This window comes from Labrus mixtus, chromosome 11 (genome assembly GCF_963584025.1).
Source record: "Labrus mixtus chromosome 11, fLabMix1.1, whole genome shotgun sequence".
Taxonomy (NCBI): domain Eukaryota; kingdom Metazoa; phylum Chordata; class Actinopteri; order Labriformes; family Labridae; genus Labrus; species Labrus mixtus.
This window is the reverse complement of record NC_083622.1, coordinates 19,450,031-19,469,702: the sequence shown is the minus strand read 5'-3', so window position 1 is coordinate 19,469,702 and position 19,672 is coordinate 19,450,031. Positions and strand designations below refer to the sequence as shown.

At 38.4% G+C, this 19,672-nt stretch overlaps 3 protein-coding genes across 4 annotated transcripts in view; 1 reads left to right on the top strand and 2 right to left on the bottom strand.

The window, feature by feature from the left end:
- adam22 (ADAM metallopeptidase domain 22) overlaps positions 1-5,554 on the bottom strand; it is a 60,259-nt gene extending 54,705 nt beyond the window's left edge. The window contains exons 1-3 of one of the 2 annotated variants that reach the window (XM_061050618.1): positions 5,151-5,554; positions 4,730-4,890; positions 1,222-1,298 (exon numbers count right to left, since the gene is read on the bottom strand). In XM_061050618.1, coding sequence (XP_060906601.1) covers positions 1,222-1,298; positions 4,730-4,890; positions 5,151-5,247 — 335 coding nt within the window. In that variant the 5' untranslated portion in view covers positions 5,248-5,554. The remainder of the gene's footprint in view (positions 1-1,221; positions 1,299-4,729; positions 4,891-5,150) is intronic. The other variant, XM_061050619.1, reaches the window with a different exon arrangement.
- A 1,621-nt stretch (positions 5,555-7,175) lies between these two features.
- Positions 7,176-13,203, bottom strand: dbf4 (DBF4-CDC7 kinase regulatory subunit). Its single transcript, XM_061050617.1, has 12 exons — positions 13,090-13,203; positions 11,555-11,706; positions 11,239-11,442; positions 11,084-11,134; positions 10,925-10,994; positions 10,749-10,837; positions 10,567-10,612; positions 10,370-10,415; positions 10,156-10,281; positions 9,545-9,638; positions 8,739-8,854; positions 7,176-8,615 (listed from the first exon to the last, which is right to left on the bottom strand). The coding sequence occupies exons 1-12, from the start codon at positions 13,118-13,120 to the stop codon at positions 7,820-7,822; spliced, it is 1,821 nt and encodes a 606-aa protein (XP_060906600.1). The 5' UTR covers positions 13,121-13,203; the 3' UTR covers positions 7,176-7,819.
- A 770-nt stretch (positions 13,204-13,973) lies between these two features.
- On the top strand, positions 13,974-19,418 carry slc25a40 (solute carrier family 25 member 40). Its single transcript, XM_061050616.1, has 10 exons — positions 13,974-14,171; positions 14,301-14,401; positions 15,360-15,419; positions 15,967-16,073; positions 16,177-16,244; positions 16,636-16,760; positions 17,192-17,475; positions 17,599-17,680; positions 18,140-18,220; positions 19,119-19,418. The coding sequence occupies exons 2-10, from the start codon at positions 14,302-14,304 to the stop codon at positions 19,250-19,252; spliced, it is 1,041 nt and encodes a 346-aa protein (XP_060906599.1). The 5' UTR covers positions 13,974-14,171; position 14,301; the 3' UTR covers positions 19,253-19,418.
- The last annotated feature ends 254 nt before the right edge of the window (positions 19,419-19,672 follow it).

Here is a 19,672-nt window from a genome sequence, read left to right as displayed (position 1 = left end):
TGACTTCCACTGTGATGAGCAGGAAGCATCACCTTATGTGCTTGCCAAGTTCACACACTTCCTTTTTTGATGGGCTAAATGAGACAAACGAGCCCAGGTCTCGCAATGCATGACACAGGGAATCAGAAACAAAACCAAAGAGAGATTTTATAAGGAAGACGCCAAAAAGTGCGTTCAAAAAGCACAGAGAGAGAGAGAGAAGGAGAGAATGAGGAGAGAGAGAGTTACTTTCCATCAGCTAAGATGTGATCAATATCAGTCTGACAGGGCAGTGCTTCAGCCTTTACCATAAATCACTTCCTATTATGATGGAACCTCTAAATCATGCACAAACACACAAACAATACCTAAGTGCTGCACATACACATATCCACATAGATGCATGTACATTCATTCATATAATGGCCTGATGTAGCGCACCTCCATCAGAATAAGATATTAATGCTCAGGGGTTACCAAATAGGAGCAATGACCCGCACTAAGAGAGAAGGTTGCAGTACTACAATGACCAACATTCAGGTCACACAAATACAGGATATTAATGTCTGTTATGTGCTATTTAGTTGCTAAAGAACAACACTGACAAAAAGTGTTGTCCAGGCCACAGAGAATGACATTCGACTTCTGCTGAGATCATTTCTGAGTCAGAAAGTCAAATATACTTGACTCAACTTCTATGAAGACGTCACTCCACAGACAGATATAAACACGAATAGATAACCAAACAATGGATAGCTAGCTTGCTAGCCAGGCCAACAGAAAGATGACAGGACTGATAAGACAATTAGCTAGCTCAAGAATTTCTGGATTCAGAGAGACAAATAGCTAACCCAAAACTTATAGTTTAGCTTGGTAGACGAACAGACAGCTAGTCAGATAGTCAGACTGACAGAAAGAAAGCAAATAGTTAGCCTGCCAACAGACAAATGACTCAGCTGACACACACACAGATAATAACTAATAGCTAGCTTCTAACACAGAGGTATGTAGTCAGCATGGCTGACAGCAAAACATAGCTATTAGCTATAGCTTATCAGACAAACAGCCATTAGCTAACAAGACAAATAGCCTGCTAGACCAACAGAAAAAAAAACTATAGAAAGTGACAGAGAGTTACTGTATAGCACAATAGCCAGAGATGTAGTTGGTCGGTAACCAGACACAGAAAGCTTTTACTAAGACAGATAGCCATAAAAAAAGATGAAATAATATAATACTCACTGATTCAGTTCCACATCCAAGATGAATATTCTGCCAAAAGCTTCAACTTGAAAGCTTGCCTGTGCCACGTGGTTTACCTAAAAAAGCAGAGAAGACAGGTTAATTACCCTTAAATAAATGCATAGGCTACATTATATATGGTCAGTTCATTAGCATGTTATGATCAATTCTTGTCTACGTTGATGGATGGCTGTATTGTCTTTTTTGAACACCAACAGCAGTAAGAAAATATTGTTTTCATTTGCCATCTAAATGTTTCTGCATTTTGTGAGCGACAACGTATGTAGAAAACATAATGCAGCCTTTTGTAATTATAAGTAAATGCCTATTGGTTTCTATGTTTATCAGACCAAATTGTATAAAGGTACCAGAGACATAGAATAAAATAAATGCTTTCAAGACATATTTTTGTCCTGCAGCATTGAAATGTACAACAGAAATGTGCATGTGCTGTGTGTGATTGATTTAGGGATTGAATTCATTCTCAGCTCTGGGCACATATGGTACAGGCTTTATTACACACCCTTGGGTCAATGAGATCTCCCCACATTCATTCCTGTGCAGGTGGAGGGGGAGTCCCAGAGCTGAACTAAAACACATCTCACCCTACCCTCCCCCCAGACTGAGCCCAAGGGCTACCACCTTCATTACAGACCGGACACCGCATGACAACGAGAGGAGGAGGGGAGTGTGTAGGTTTTTGTTTCCGTTTGAGGAGGTGCCTATATGTTCGCTCAAGGACGACCTTAGCCCATGAGGTCCCAAGTGACCACAGACTCTTTTGTTTGTAGGAGTGTGTCTCTGCGTTGCCAATGAATATAAGAGATGGTAGGCATGTGTGTGTGTGTGTGTGTGTGTGTGTGTGTGTGTGTGTGTGTGAGCACATTCAAAGGGCAATCCCTTTCCATGGCACGCTTGTGATGAAATCTATTTTGGCAGATTGGATCCATAATGGGAGGAGGTACCAGTAATTGTGTTTAATGAAAGCACATCCCAGCTTGACTGAGCCGAGCCAGTATTCTGATGCTACCACTGATCCTTCCAACATTGATTTCTGAGTAACAGCATGCCTGACTTTCCACTCTGACTCTCAAAGTATGACTCTAAGTGCTGTTAATATGCTGTACACACACACACACACACACACACACACACACACACACACACACACACACACACACACACATACACAGTAAGCAATCATACAAACCAACATATACACACACATTCTGGCTGATTCCACTTGAAGCGTTTCTTTTTTTCACCAAAACATCAGGAGCACTTTGCTGAACTCCCAATTGCTCATTCAGTGGTGAAGCTGTTTGCGTCTCAGACTGAAAATAGGCAAAGCAACAGAATGCTATAAATAACTTCCTGTGTCACACATTTTTAGATCTACTTGACAGATTTGTTTTTAGGCTGTTGATCTAAAAACAGCCAATAACTGATCAAACTTTGTACAAGTGACATCAAGGATGATTGCACTATCTGCAACTCTCTGGAGAATACGACATTCAGAAGATCAGAAACAAAATCAAGGATAGCAATGTCTGTCTCCTCTCCCTCCTACCTTGCTCTGTTCCTCATGCGCAACATTTAGCCTATTTTAAAGCATGGTTTGAACTTTTTGACGTATTGATTTCCAATATGCAAGTTATTTTAAAATTATTTTACAGCTAAATAAATACATCCCCCGAGCTGTAAACGCAGGAAATACACTCACCTGTATCTTGAAAACATGAGGGGTTAGGCTTGATATTAAATAGCTTGTGCAAATCTTCTTTAAAATATAAAATGTTTGTCTTTTTAAATCTCTCTTGCTCTGAAGCAAATAGCCTCCTGTCTTTAAAATCCAGTTCAAATGAAGACTATGTTGTGTGATAAACCTGTGATGGGGATGAGTATCAGCTTCAAAAGGAAAATATAAAAATCATATCTGATGGCAGATGGTTCCTGTTAGCTTGTTTACCCATCGAGCTGCAGCTCTGTCTGAGGTGTGAGAGAGACAAAGGGTTAGCGCCACCTCCCTGCTTGCTACCATCTGTAGCCCTCTCCACTCTCTGGGCCCTGAATAGGCTATCCCAACACAAGCCTTAGCCGAACAAATTAAAAACGCATGACAGGTTTTCAGAATGCTAATTGACTCATCTGTTGAAATGAACCCAGCAGACATCCTGCTTCACTGAACTGAGTCAGTGAACACAATTAAAGGATTGGGATTATTATTACACAGTATCAGGCCAAATGGTTCAATATAAAGTTTTTTGCGATGATCAATATGGTTGTTCCTGGTTTTAAGAAAACTACCTAAAGCTTTGTGCATGACTTTGTTTACAATTTAGAGGATATTCATTTACAAAACATTATAAAAGCTTAACCCATGAAGAGCTTCTTATTTGCTAGCCACCAGTGTTTTGCTCAGCAACAAAATGTGCTATTTTTTTGTATTATTTTACCTTTTTTTTTACTAGGAAAATATTCTCAAGAGATACAAGATCTCTTTTTCAAGAGAGTCCTGCCCAAGACAGCAGCATACAAGTTTCAGACAGAACAAAAGACAGACAATAAACAAATCTTACATCAATCCACTAATCAGAAGTGTTAAGCAGAGAAACGTCTAATGATCCTTTATCCTGCTTTTAAAATCCCAGCCAATGTAATGTTCTAGTTTAAGATGGTAGTGTATGACACAATACACAAGACATATTTTATAAGGATACCTTCTGTATGACTTCAAAGAGGATTATTTAACAGTGGGGTGAAAAAAACCTGTGATTGCCCTCTGGTGGAGAGATTATGTATACATAACACTATTTCTCATTACCTTTATTGTAGTATATCTTTCACTTACAGCCTGTTCTTAATACATATCAGACGATATAAACACATATCCCATTATATCCGTGAGATGGTACGTTAAACCTGGTGACAATATAGTCAGATCAGACATGCTGGTCAAGCTCTAACAGTTTATCTTTAGTCTCTTTCATTCATGAATACAGTGAAAAATGCTGCTTAATGGGATATGAGATATGAGATCTGATGTAGGTGAGACGGCTGCTGGGACAGCGAACCAGCTGGGCACACAAAATGCAAGTTATCACTGAATTATTAATTATACTGACAGCCAGAAGACCATGGCTGGTGATTTTCTAAATGCACAGTGTTGACAAAGTGGACGTGAGGACATGCTGAGTAATTGATTTAAATAAAAGACGGGATGGTCTGCTGTTGGGATATGCAAAACAATGACCCAAATAGCATGCTAAGACAGTCTAATTAGAGCAGCTTGGCTGTGCCTAAATGTTTCAGGCTTTTCCTGTTTTGTTTTTTAATTCACTTAGCAGTATATTGTAATTTCCCCCGCTGAGGATGAGGGCAGGGATGTACAAAACATAAACAAGCACGCGCACGCACACACACACACACACACACACACACACACACACACACACACACACACACAGCAGTGCATGTAGACACTCCCCTGGCTGAAAACATGGTTTACCTGAGTGGATCCGGAGCTGGCTCTAACCCTGGTGCTGAGCTCGTCCTCTGTGATCTGGCTGTGGTTGTGTCTGCTGTAGAGCAGGCGGAGAGGCACCGTGTCCTCCTTCCCCACGAACCTGCTTGCATCACGAAGAGCCTTCAAGCTCGACAAGGCGACCCCTGCACAGAGACGAAGAGCAAAACATTGGTTTTATAACACGAGTGATACCTTCATCACAAACAGCGCCATCTAAATTGTCGATTGCTCCCTATTTCCCTTTGATCACAAGAACCAGCCACAAGCTACATATATTTCAGATGGAGATCATGAGGTAGACGGTGGTATGAATTTAAAAAAAACACAGGCCTATTTATGAGGATTTTACGCTTTTGCGCGATAACAATTCAATTAATAGCCTATCTGAAACAGCATCAGTTACCATTTTGGGCATTGGGGCTGCTCTGGTGACCGAAGTGCATCAATCCACAGACGCACAAAAGGGAAATCCACCATCGCGGGCGCATCCTCAGCATCATCACCGTCCTCTTTCTCTCTTTTGTTGGAAATTATAAAACGATGCGGTATTCCAGGGGCAGGATCGCAGGGTCCTGCCTTCGCTAGGGGAGCTGGAAACCGGGGCTGGTTGTCTGGTTAGCGCAGTCCCGCTGGATGGGGGCCATCGGGGTCCTTGTGAGTCTGAACGCCGAGCGCGTCTGAGAGAGAAAGCGCACCGAGATCCCGCGGATCAGCAGCACGGTGGAGGCAGGGAGGAGAGGGAGGGAGAGAGAGGGAGGAAGGCAGGGATGGATGAAGGGGAGGAGAGGATTGGGAACACCTCCTTAAAACACATCAATATCCAGCAGCTCACTGCAGAAACGCCTAATGCATAAATATGAGCGAGCAGTGGAGACGGGACGGAGGAAAGCTGCTGGACCAGCATCCACGCCCGTTTCCTTCTCCTCTTGTTTAATTTTCCTCCATGTTCAATTGCAGCAGAAGCGCCATTCCTGTCCAGTTCTGTTACGAGTTAGTCCATCGTCTGTCAGGAATCCAAAAAAAGCAGACTTAATGGATTCCTGTGCGCGCGTGTTGTGATATTGTTTTCTCTTATTGCTGGAACAATATTTCTCACATATCCGCACATTTGTTACTGTTGCCATAAAGACCAAAATGAAACATGTTCGAAAAGCCTATGTGACATGTTAATTTGTACAATTTATGCACCCTCATCTGAAACTGATCCCACATGGCACTGTCAACGATCGACATAGTTGTTTATTTATGTACACACCTGATGATTTGAGCAGGTGTGGATTTGCCCCAGAGCCAATATTTATTTCCAGACACATGGTGCTTGTTTACAGGGGGGAGCTGATATTGCTCTGAGGCAAAAGTTCAACACATTTGAGACAGTTCATCTTTATTATGGACGGACACCAGCCAATTTACATTCAGGGAACGCAAAAAAACATAATTACTAAATCCCACAAGCAGATTTGGGGCTTTCATAGTTTGCATGTTGTCAGTGACATCCGTTTTAAGACTTATAAGGACAAGTAAGACAAGGTCTGATCAAATGTGCAGAGTATTGTGTAAGTGTGTACGCAGAAAAGACACCAGCCACCTGGAGAAACAAAAAAAACAGTTTGGACAATTGACTTTTATAAGGTTGGTTTTAAGGTAGTTGCAACTAGTTCAGTCTATAAAATGTGACAATTGCCCATCACTATTTATCATACTGTAAGTGACAAAATGCTTATTTTTCTAAACAATAGTCTGAAAACAAAATTCTCTTCATTTACCGCCAGGAAGTAGAGAAAGCCAGAAGTATTGGTATGTTGAGCAACTGAAGACAATAAAGTCATCTTCAAGCAATCAGTGTTGCCTTTTCCTTTGTTGCTCTACCGCTGTCCCTTTGCATTGGAACACAATGTTTTGTCTTTTGATGCCAATGGCAAAGACTCCCTTTTTGAGACAGTGCATCCATTTGACAGTGAGGAAACAAGGGCACCGGGCTAATGCACTAAGCGCAGGGAGAAAAGGGTGACGCTGAGCTAATGCATCAGAAAAGGCGCAAGAAGGCAGGTCATTAAAAGTGCACTTAGGAGGACTCCTAAAAATGTCATACATAATGCCAAGTACCACACAGCCAACCTGCAGGTCATTCTCATCAGTGTATGTATCAACTATATGTATTTCATACATACAATGAGTTCCAGCTGTCTGTAAAGATTCATTTAAACAATTGTGTAAACCATGCAAAACATCATGACTACAGCTGCCTTTTCCCTTATTCTAATGCTTTATCTGAACAGTCAATATTCAGACCACATGCAGAAACAGTTAACTGACAAAAGCACTTCTGTAAAAGTTCATTGAGTAACATAGAAATTTAAGTTGTTCACAGGCTGTTGAAAATACAGTGTTTGTTTTTGTTCAGAACTGAAAGGAAAAAAAGGTCCTGTTAATATTTTGAGATGGGCCTTTTGATGTACCTGCCGTTATTAGTTGCCATTTGTTTTATTTATGTACATGTCACAAAGACAATTACCTTATACAAAAAAAAGGTGACCACATAAATTGGCACTCATTTAAGTTTAGAGGCAGAACTCTGCATTTTTCAGAGTTGATGTAAATATCAGCAGCTGAATATAAAAGGAATGACCAGTTATCAATTCTCCTAATTTGATTTCTACCCATCCCAGAGAAGATTTAGATAAAGACAAGATGTGTTATTGAAATGTGATAATAAAGGCCTTTAAAAAAAACTGTCAAAATATCACATGTTGTTTTATATTTTCAAACATTTTAGTTTTAGTAACCACAAAATATATTTTGTTGTTTTCTGGTTCACCTCTTAAGTTATATATCGCAATGCTTTAAACCTCAGCAAATCAGCTGCTGCTTTACATCTGATACAAACCCTGCAAATAAAAATAGTACAGTGTGTTTACTCACACTGTATTAAACTTATGTTTCAAGACCAAAAAGATCTAGGTCTAGGCTTGCAGAGTCAATGCCACAATCTGTGGTGTGGTTCTTGAAATCGAGCAAGTAACAACTGTTTTTCCCTGAAGCTACTGGTAATTTGTTTTCCTTTGCCAAGCCTTAAAACCCGAGAAATTCCACCTCCGTGTTATCACTTGACTGAAAAAGATCCCAAAGTGTCAGCATGGAGTCATCAGGAATGTCACTTGGCTTTACATGTTTCACAAGAGTGTCCACTTTCCTTCTTTTGTGTTCATAAACTTTGACCCTCCTCTGTATTTCCTGAACAGGAGGAAAGTTTTCTGTGGGAGGAGTTGTTTCTTCAGAGTTGTTTTCAGTTACTGTATTTTGTACAGCCTCACAAAGGGATGATTCCTGCTTCTTATCCGACTCCTCAGGATGCATTATTACACTGAGGCTTTTTAAAGAAACTTCTTTACAACAAACTTCATGTTTGTTCATAGAACAGACGTGAGAGGATAGGATGTTATCATCTTGAATTATTATTCGGTCCACTGGGTCAACCTGAGATACTCCAGAGGCAGCAGGGGCAGTAATGTCACCTCTAGAGGGTGCTGTTTCTGTACCTGGCCGAGAAATTTCAGCCTTACCAGCTTTCTGAGCGCAAGAAGTCAATGAAGTCTGTCTGCACGGCCGTTTACGTGCAAGAGGTTTGTGCTTGGATCTGTCCGAGTGAGTGCCATAAGTCCGTCTGTCTCTCTCTTTGTGAATCAGAGGGGCAGGAGGGGACTTCATTTTTAAAATGTGTCCTAAATTAGATCCCTTGCGGCCACCATCAGTCTGTTGCTGCTCTTCTTTAATAATCTCTGAGGTATCCAGATCTCCCTCGTGCCTTAGCTCCGTTTTCCCACAAGGTCCAGGAGCAACCAGAAAAGAGGAAACACTGCACTTGGGCCTGACATGGATCAAAGAAAAGATGAGATGAGCGAAGAGATTGACAAATAAATCATTGAGTCAAAAACTGATCAAGCAAAGACTTTTTTTTCAATAATGTTTTACAAGAATGGGAACAAGTTACCTTTTTACTTGAGGTTTGATGTGAAATAAGTTGCAGGGAAGGTTTGAAACCAGTCTGTCCACAACTAGATATTCATCAGTCTTTGAGAAAGCTTTGTGGCAGTCGCTCTGTAGATGCTTTAAAGAAATAGTGGGTTAAAAAATGTATAAATGTTCCATTAAATACAGCTTTTCAATTTTCAACGATTAAGCAAAATACTTTCTCTTGATAAAGTTATTTCCTGTTTTATTCAGCCACATAATAAACTGTTCACATATTCTTCATCTGAAAAACTATTACAAGAGAAAGTCCTACATACCACAGCTTAGAACAGGTATTTATTATAGTAGGGTAACTTTGATTGCACAGAGCAATATTTCAACTGGAAATTAATATATTTTTCAGCACACTTCATCTTTTTTTCATATTAAATGCTAAATTATGCAAAAAAAAACAAGATTTACCAGCTGCAGATTTGTTTATTTAGAATAACTAACAACACTTTACCAAATAACAGCCAAACAATGTCCAAACTTTTAGATTCATATCTAAATTAGGGTTTTAAAAAAATCAATCAAGGTGAGCAGTGGAGAGTTAAGAATACTGAGCCACAGTGAAGCTGTTCATGTAAGCCAAGTATGAACACTATTCATTGTCTTGGCTATAATAACTCTTCAAAAGCCCTGAAACAAGTTAAAAGCTAAATATAAACCAAATAAAAAATGTTGTTTATTTAAATAAAAAGAGATTTTGGTCCATGTAGTCTTTCATTATAAAAAGGCACTCATGTGATTCTACTTTTAGCTTCTAACAATGTCATATCTTACCGTTGTGAGGTTCTCATATTTGACCAAACAGCACTCGCAGTAGCCGCTTCGCTTCTTGTCTCTGTTCTTCTTTCGGACGTGTACTGTGTCTTCACTGTGATAGCAGGAGGACAGGGGTTACACAAATAAAACTAAGATGAAAACACTTTGGATTTCTGCATTCTGATAAAAGTTGAATTCAGTCTTGATGGCTGGTTCTGGCAACATGAACTCAAACAGTCCAAAAGTTATTTTAAACTCAGAGCATTTTTGAATTCAGAATTCAGATTCTGATCCAAATGTTTCAAAATGAATTAAATACATGTGTATGAAAAACATTTATATTTAATCAATAATCTGAAAAATACATTTTTGAATTGTTGGAAAATGTTTTGAGTCAATTACATGATTTCCCAAAAAGTGTTTTTGTGGTTTTGGCTTAACCAGTTTATTAAATAAAAAACAAAGCACAACAGTTCTGTCTTACTGCAAAACACAGAAAGAAGGAAGAGAAAATGGAAATAGTTTTACATTTTTAAAATGTCATCATTGTGACAGTGTTACAGGTCTTATATACTATGCTGTCAACATGTAAAGTTAGCAACAAAGGAAGCAGAGATGCTAAAGTGTACCTGTGTCCTCGCTGTTTGTTCCCAGGAGGATCCTTGTCCTCGACACAGAAGGGACTACAGGGAGGAAAAGTCTTCAGGTTGAACTCAGGCATGTTTGGCATAGTGAGGTAGATTGGACGATAGTGTCTTAAGAAGGAAAAAGACATACAGTCAACACATGTAAACAAGTCAAACACAAATGGTGGATGGTCCTTTTTAACCTTTTGTCTCTTACCTGCTCGAGTCCTCAACCTTGATGAAAGGTTTACTGATCCTTCCTCCTGGAGAAAAAATACTTCTGATTTGAGCAGCAATACAAAGTCTCTAAAACAGTTTAAATACTTTTTGCCTGAAAATAAATATATAAAAGACTGTTTGTGTGATAAAGGACAGAGGTTGGGAAAACTTGTTAACACTGTTTAAATTATTTACCTTTCAATTTTAGAAAGCTGTGTTTTGCTGCGGTCTCAACTTTGGCCTATAAAGAATCACAAGGGGGAAAAAACATTCATTGCAATGTTTTTCAAACATCTACAAAATCTATGCAATTTTTTTAGACAACAATCCAACAACATAAGCTAATTTCTGCAAGGAATTCATAGAAGATTACGAACCCGCAAGTGTAAACTTGTTTTTACAGCAGTGGTGGCAGGATGCTGGCCGCTGATAGTCCTTTTTCTCTTCCGAACATAGGCTAATATATCTGCAGGGGAAATTAATGTGATATAACTACTTTACCTAATGGTTGGTGTAATGCAGCATAAAAACCAGTTAACCCCATCCAACATACCATCTACGTAAAGGACTTTCACACCCCACTCCAAAGCATTTGACAGAATCTTGTTCATCTGTACCCTTTCCTACAAAACAAACATGTGTGTATTAGCACAGAAAACAAAACAGTTTATCACACTTCCTTTCTAAACTCATTAGCGTTGACTTCACATACCTGCTCTTTCACCACTTTCTCCACCAAAGACTTCCCCCTACTTTTAACAAACTGCAAGACAAAAACAGAAAATAATACTTAACAAAACAGAAAAATGCCACATATTAGAAGTGAGACAGAACATTTCTAAAAACATATCCCGAGAGCATACTTACTGTGTCAGTTTGGCCCTGAGACTTGCATTTGATGCTGTCTCCATGGCTGCCAGGCCGAGGTGGGTTGGCGCGGGGGTGAGGAGAACTCTGTCCAGAGTCTGGGCTGGGGACTGGAGAGTCCTGTCTGAGGCAATGCACGTATTTAGCCTCCCTCTTGTTGGATACCAGATACTTTATTTCCTTACTAAAAAACTTCTCCACAATCTGGATGAAAAAAGAGAGAAAAAAGGGATTTTGATGAACCCAATACCAACAGCTTGTTCATAATGCTTACACAGGAGAAATGATAGAAGTTTTAACCTAATTTTGTCCTTACCCCTCCAAGTTCCTTTATGTCCCCTTCCAAAGACTCTGCTACTCTATTAGATGGCAGATCCAGGTAAAACACTTTCCCAACAAAAGGTTTGACTTGAGCAGGCTTGGCTTGGCTCAGTGTTGCCTTATCACCTGCAGTAACAAGTCCTTTCCCTAAAAGGCAATCACAAAAATCACACAATAAGAGAGGGTGCCTTAGTAATCTCAGATGAAGCGCTTCATTTACAGTATCTTATCAATGACGGTAAGTGATCAACTATGTATGAAACCAAGTGATTACTTATTATCTGGTCAGATATGTTTACCATTTCTGATGCTTCAGAAAGTGATAACTCTTATGATATGAACAGATGTATTCATTTTGTCATATATTTCAACAATATTACTGCTCTTATGTCTAAATTACACAACTTTAATCGAGTGTTAACTGAATACTATTGCATTGTCTGTCCAACTGAAAGCTACTTGTCCCATAGGTATAAATTGTTTCATGTTATAAGGTTATTGTCACAAGATCAAAAGTTATTTAAAAAGGTTGACTTGCCTGGGCGTTACTTTAATTTATTAATGAATTTAAATTGTTAACGGCTCTTCGTCTACAGAGATTTTTTAAAAGGAAACTGTCTTCACATTTAACCCATGAGGTCCAACTTTTGCATATATAAAATACATTGTTTTCTTTTTTTTCCATCAACTCACTCATTCACTCCATTTTTAATAGATCAATGCCTGTTTCATTTAGCTGATAGAGGGTTAACATTCTCAGTCTTTCTATTGTATGTATGTGTCTAAGTGTGTGTGTGTATGAATACGTGTATAGGTTACTGTATATGTGTTTATATTTCAAATGTGTAATTCGATTTGTTTAGTTGATTTATTTGTCTCTTAAGAGGTGAGGTCCCTTGTATAAGCCTGTTGGCTTCTTGACCTCTCCTGACACACCTTTTATGTTTTTGTTAATCCTATTTTGATGTATTCTGATATGTGTGCTAATAAATAAATAAATAAAATGACACGTTTAAAATGTAAATAGCTGTGGCACAAATATCTTCAATGAAAACAATAGTGAAGGTCAAGAATTGATGGAATCTGAAACTCAAAACCTGTCAGTAATGTAAATGTTAAATAAGTATCTAACCCTGCGTTTCAATTCAATTCAATAAACTTTATTTGTCCCCGGGGGGAAATTCAAAGACACACAGAGCAGTAAATGAACAACAGTGCAGGTAGACGAAACATTTTAACCTAAATATAAAGTGTCAATTTAAATACAACTTAAAGCTTAAACTTAAAAATACAAAATGTAAAAGAGTAGATATAAGTGGACAGTGATCGGACTGACAGATGTAAACAGATGGAACCAGAACTATATGTAGTAAACGAGAAATAAATATATATATATACAGAACTATGTGCAGGTAGGCAAATACTAAATGATAAGTTATTAAGGTGCATGGTGTTTCGACATTTCGCTAGAAAACATAAAAACAGACGTGACACAAGCTTTTATAAAATAGTAGTTCATTATAATAATACCTGAATGTCTCTGGGTGCGTCTTGGCTTCATCTTTCACTCATAAAAACATGTTTATTTTAGAGTAAACATGTCCCAGGAAGTCATTATATGTAGCCTGTGTAGACAAAACAATACAAAATATTTACAAATAAGTCAAACAGAAAGCAAAACAGCACAGAGTAAAAAACAAAACAAAAGATATACAGTTTAATGTTTCACAATAATTTAAATGTAACAGACGACGAGTCTTACCGTTAAACAAACAGAGACACAGCTTTGACGGTCAGCTCATCTTACGTTACACAACTTCGTAAATTCACGCGAATAATCTACACACTAGCAGTGTGTGCACGGAGTTGTCCATTGGGAAGATGTTAAACAATGTTTTGCTGGAGAAATTAAACTTTATAAGTCACTCTTCCATCGCCTCGTTCCCGCTTTAAATCCAATGGTGAAGGAAGTGTAGGTTGCCAGGTTTGTCTGTCAACGTAAGCATGACGAGGTTTGAAAACACTAGTTCTCAACCTTAGCTCACATCAGTTTATTCGTTACACATGTGCTTTACTGTCAGACTTTATTCTTGAGTAGAAATTGTTCACATTTTATTGAGGTCAATATAGTTATTTCCATACTTTCGACAATCTTAAAAGTGTTTGAGGTTTTGCGGAAATCTTCAAATCTGGCAACACCAGCAATAGGTAAACGCAGCCTTTGTGATCCCATGTGATGTTTCCACATAGCTATACCAGCATAAAACAAAACAAATCATTAAATCATAAATAAAATAAATAAATAAAGCGATTAATTTGTAAAAAAAAATCGCTATGCTAAACGTGTCAGATTTTTGTGTTAAGGATTTAGGGTAAGGTTAATTCAAAGAATGTGCTGTGCTGGAATCAATACTACGTAACTTTTGTTATCATGTAATGTTTTGAGTGACTGACAAGTTAGCCGGGGTAACAATCCCATGTAGTGCACACGTGTTGAAGATATGCTTTTCTATTAAGACAGTAGCGACTGACATGCAGGCAACAAACTTAAAAACCTGAGCAGGATGTCTGTATTCATGAAAGACTTCGAGGCGTCCATGTTGCATTAAAAGGTCGGATGTCATGTTACCTGTTATCACAGCCTTCGTTTCTCATGGCGTTCACTAGCTCTGTTTGTGAAAGCAAATTCTTGTTCAAGCGAATCCTTAATAACATATTAATTATACGTATATTGTCAATAGTATGAGTGGTCAAAGTCCATCGTCTTCAGCCAATGGTGGCATTACTCCACTCCAACAGATGGTGGCGTCCTGCTCCGGAGCCCTCCTCACATCTTTGTTCGGTAAGATACCCAGAGTGCTGTTTCTACTTCTTTCAGCTCATCCAGCAGCACCTTCATGTAAATAATTATGTTCTTTCTTTTCCTAAGGTCAAAGGTCAAACTTAAAATCATCTTTTATCTATTATTATTCCCCAGCATCACAAATTACACGTGTTTTTGTCTTCCCTCGCAACAACTTTCTGTTCCCTTACATTCTTGATTTGTCTTTCCCTGCTATACATTTCTCCTTCTTCTTCTTCTTTCCACCCTTTCTGCTCCCAGCGAAACCAACTAGTATGCCATGTTTAAGGACAACTAACTGCATAGATACAGAATAAAGTCTAATGCTTCAGTTCAGTTTTAACCCTAAAGCCTAACCAGGGGGTCGCACATTTTCCAAGGCTAGAAACCTGTGTGCATGCATTCAGCTGTATTTTACACAACAATGTAACAATGTTACTGCACATGTCCGTGTTAAATAAGCAAATAAAACTACAATTTAAATGTTCAATATCAGAGAAGTAGGGATGTCGTCTACACTATGGTGACTGCACTATTTGAAGCTTTAGTAAGATGCAGGTTAACAATAAGCATCACAGATATAATGAAAATGGTGTCTTGCAATGATTAGAATCACAGCAAAATAGTTTTCTGCTTTTACAACTATTGATATGTGTCTGATATGTGGTTTCATACCAAGAGCCATAACACCTTAAAAAATGCCTGGGTCATTTTATCTCACTGTGCAAACTTTCTTAAAACCAATAATATGTGAACAATCATGGGAGGATTATAATCAGAGGGGTCCTCTGGGATCAGGGTGGCTCTCCTAATCACAGAGCTGTTTTACAGTTCAGAGAGGGTAGTTTGGGGTGAACAGATCATTTTGTTGGCCTGATTAACATTATTAATATATATTTACTGTATACCTGTTATTTACATCAATAGAGGCTCATGTTAAGTTTCTTGTTTTTTTCAGTCACTCCTTTGGATGTTGTGAAGATCAGACTGCAAGCACAGAAAAGTCCCTTCCCTAAAGGTAAAATCAAGTGTCATTATTAATACAGGTAGCATTAGACAAGCACATTTTTGTTGAATTAAAATGTCTAAGTCCATCGCCTTATTGTATTAAACTAAGAATATCCTGAATCAGAAGTGATTGAATACACTTTGTGGTTCTCTTATAGGAAAGTTTATGACCCACTGAAGTTAAAACAGCACAGATCATTTACAGAGTACATCAAAATGGACTGTTGTTTGAAAACTTCTGGGAACAGGTATTTGAAAAACAAACAGAAGTAGGGGAACATTTAAAGTAAATAACTTTTTTGCACGACATGAAACTTTGTTCTGTTGAGTTTTGGTGTGGCTCAAACTCAGTTAACCAGTTACTCAGTAGTTAATAATGTTCAGCATAATAAGCAAAAACTTCAGCCTACACCTTTTTCAGTGGGTTTAACCCTAAATGTATTTATATTTTTTGTATTCATTTGTAGTTTTCATATAACTTCTATGTGTTTCCTCGGTAGTGAAATATAATTTATTCCAGCCTACATAACTTAAACCATATCTGTCATGTTTTTCAGGGAAATGCTTTGTCTACTGTAATGGACTCATGGACCACATATGTGTGTGTGAAAATGGAAATTCCAAGGTCTGGTACAAAGCACCCGGTCACTTCAATGGCACACTGGTAAGAATTTTCACACGGCACTATTTACATTTCAAAATCAAATGTAAAGGATTAGGTTTAGTTGTTTTATGTTCAGTATCATTTTTTTTGTGTTTGTTTACAGGATGCCTTTGTCAAGATAATTCGACAAGAAGGCATAAAGTCATTATGGAGCGGTTTACCTCCAACACTGTGAGTTTAAAGACTTCTATGTGTGTACAATTTATGTTTTGCACTCATGTCTCTAGTCAGTTTTAGACTCTGTTTTAGTTTTAGACAGCCTACTCTCCACCATAAGCCGACTCACTGAGTAAATGTGGACAGTGGGAAGTTATTGAATATGTAGCTGATGCATTCATTGAGGGCGTTTTTGTTCCAGATGTACCTATAAGTGGCAAACCACCTTTAAGGCTGGTTACCAAAGAGTGCTTTATGTTCATTCTAACAGTTAATAGAATGAGTGTTTAAAAAATCTGGTTCATCAATTCAAAAGTGTTGTTTTTGTGGTTGATTTCTATCCCCTGCGTTACAAGTTGATGGATGTTTTGTGCATACTTAACATATTTGCTTTTTTTTTTTCCAGTGTGATGGCAATCCCAGCCACAGTGATCTACTTCACGTGCTATGACCAGCTGTGTGCAGTGCTCAGGCTCCGGATGGGAGACTACTCTCAGGAAGCTCCTCTTGTAGCTGGAGCCACCGCCAGAGGTGAGCTGACCACTTCTGACAAAAAATGAGTTGTTCTGGATACTAGCATTCACAATGATACTGTTGATCATCTTTACTCAAGTTATTGTGTATAGGAATATGGAATATTTCTCAGAGGAGAGGAATCTCTTGTCAATACTAGATTTCATTTGAAAACTTAGTGCGATACATTTTGACCCCGACTAGGTTCAGCAAAGTTTTTAACACTGACTAATGAGCCTTTATTAAAGAGAGTTAAAAAAATAAGTAAAACTCTTACTCAAAACTATTTTCTATCAAATGCTCCACTAAACTGTAAGATCATATTCAGTGATAATTACATTTCTTTGTTATCCGGCTGTGTTTTAGGATATCTTCTCTGTGACAGAATGATTTTGGTTCTTACCCTCATCTGCAGTTTGTTTTGAGCGTCTCTTTCCCCTCTCTGTCAGTGGGTTCAGCAACAGTGATCAGCCCTCTGGAGCTGATCCGCACAAAGCTGCAGTCTCAGAAACAGTCGTACAGGGAGCTGACTGCCTGCATCCGCTCGGCCGTAGAGACAGAAGGCTGGCTGTCTCTGTGGCGAGGTCTGGGGCCCACGTTGTACAGAGACGTTCCATTCTCAGCCATGTACTGGTACAACTACGAAAAGAGCAAGGGCTGGCTGTGTGAACAGTACAACACCAGAGAGCCAACGATAACCATTACCTTCCTCTCTGGAGCGCTGTCTGGCTCTGTAAGTGCATCTCCACACCAGTGAGCTTTTTGAAACCTTTAGATGAGGTCATTGATTATTTGATTCATAAATAGACCTTAATCTAAAAATGATTGTAGTGGTTAAAGCATGTGTTTCTTTCAGATTGCTTCCATCATAACGTTACCTTTTGATGTTGTCAAAACAAGAAGGCAGGTGGAGCTGGGGGAGCTACAAGCCAAGAATTGTAAGCATGACATTATCTGTTTAATGTTTAAATAGTGAGTGTTTCACAAGATTGTTAAAAAAAAAAAAAAAAAATTAAAGATCAAAGTCAAAATTCTCAGAAAATGTATTTTCTATGTTCAAGTTAGCTGAAAATATTTTAAGATGTGGACAACTGAAAGACATTTTAGGATGTCATATCGAGCTTTTTGAAATACTGATGGACATACTTATTATTAATATTTAATGAAACCAAACAACATACCTTTAGTAGAGACATTTTATATTTAATGTTGCTGTGCAATAAAAACTACTTTAAACTTTCTTCTATGCTAACATAATGGCACACTTACCACAACTTTATTCTGATTAAACGTGTTAAAAGTGAAGTGCTTTGGAATGAAGTGTGAAAACTACATTATTACATGAAACTTTGCCTGCTTTGGTCACTTAATGTTTGTGGTTGTCTTTGTCTTCTCAGTGTCACATGAGGTGTCCTCCTCCACTTTCAGTGTTATGAGCAGGATTGTGGCACAGGAAGGTGTTGGGGGACTGTTTGCAGGTATATCTTTTTGTGACCTTTTTTTTTGTTTATATTACACTTGGGCTCGTATTCATAAACATTCTGAGAATTCTCTCAGATAGCTCCTAAATTAGCAGCTAGCAAGGATTTTTAGCCGAGGAGTGATTTAGGAACATTCTTAGAGCAACTCTGAGCGAGGAAGAGACAGAAAGTTTTATCTTAGTGAGGAGGCGTGGTGGACCCCGTTGCTAGGTATGACACATTTTTTTTCAGAAGCTGTGATTGGTTAATCCCAAAAGTTGAGAAAAAAAGTCAACCATATAATCTAGTCGGACGTTGTGTAATCATGAACACTATGAAATTAGCATCTGTGTGATCATTTGTAAAACATACTTGAAAAGTATATAGCCTGTAAAATGTTTGAAATCGTTTGTGCAGCAGCTTCTTCACATGCTGATAGTTACGTCAGCAGGTGTAGAGGCTTTATTAATGATTGGATGCACCTGGGGTGGAGGTGACGGCATGGAGAGAAACTCAACATGCATGACTCACTGAAAAAAGTCAAAGATGGACTGAAATGTCTGTTTAAATAATTGATGTCCTTTTGGCCCAACTATGATTCAATAAGAATGTTCTTCAAGTAGTGTTTGAAGAACATTTCTCAATTTTTATCTCAGCTTGAGCAACTCTTAAGTCCTCCTCGTAACAGTTTTACACCTTAGGAGCTCTCTAAAGGGCTAAGAAGTTTTGTGAATAACGTTCACCTTTACAAGGAACTAGCCTTACCTTTGAGGGGAGAAATTGTCCTGATTCAAATAATTTTCTTAGAATTTTGTCACTATGAGCAACTGTTATTATTTAGGAGGCTTTGTAAATACGGCCCTTGTACTTAAGCGAATGACACATCAGTAGCTCTAACCGGTTTCCTCCCTGCCAGGTTTCATCCCCAGGCTGATCAAAGTGGCTCCAGCCTGCGCCATCATGATCAGCACGTATGAGTTTGGAAAAGCCTTCTTCCGCAAACACAACCAGGAGAGGATGCTCATGCCACTGCAGACCAGCAACACCTGAGAGGTGTCACGTGTCTCCACTTCAACCACGACGATAACTACTACTTAACTACACCTGGGAGGAAAAGGCTCATGTTGCCAATTAAGAAAATCAGAAATGGAAGTGAACAAAATAATGACCCTCTTGATCCATTACTGCATAAAAAATATATTAGAGGTGACAAATTTCAAAGAAAAGCTTTTTATTATATTTTGTAATTTAATATTCTATGGTTTTATTTTCAACGCTATAGATCCTGTTCACACAATTGTAAAGAATGATATTATATTAATCCGTGTTCAAATCATACTTAATGTATTAAGTAACCAGTAGATGGCAGCCATAGTTTTGATAATGTGCATTGTGCCTGAAGTCCTCACACGTCAGACAAAAATCTTATTTTACTCCGGTGTGTGTCACTCCTGAAGTAGAGTCACCCTT

Excerpts from the sequence above, each read along its gene's own strand:
- slc25a40 (XM_061050616.1), top strand. The coding sequence starts at position 14,302 with ATGAGTGGTCAAAGTCCATCGTCTTCAGCCAATGGTGGCATTACTCCA. Across the intron at positions 16,761-17,191 it reads AGCTGGAGCCACCGCCAGAG|TGGGTTCAGCAACAGTGATC; the intron begins GTGAGCTGACCA and ends CCTCTCTGTCAG. Across the intron at positions 18,221-19,118 it reads TGTTGGGGGACTGTTTGCAG|GTTTCATCCCCAGGCTGATC; the intron begins GTATATCTTTTT and ends CCTCCCTGCCAG.
- dbf4 (XM_061050617.1), bottom strand. The coding sequence starts at position 13,120 with ATGAAGCCAAGACGCACCCAGAGACATTCAG. Across the intron at positions 10,282-10,369 it reads AAGGTTGAGGACTCGAGCAG|ACACTATCGTCCAATCTACC; the intron begins GTAAGAGACAAA and ends TTCCTTCTTAAG. Across the intron at positions 8,855-9,544 it reads AATATGAGAACCTCACAACG|CATCTACAGAGCGACTGCCA; the intron begins GTAAGATATGAC and ends ATTTCTTTAAAG.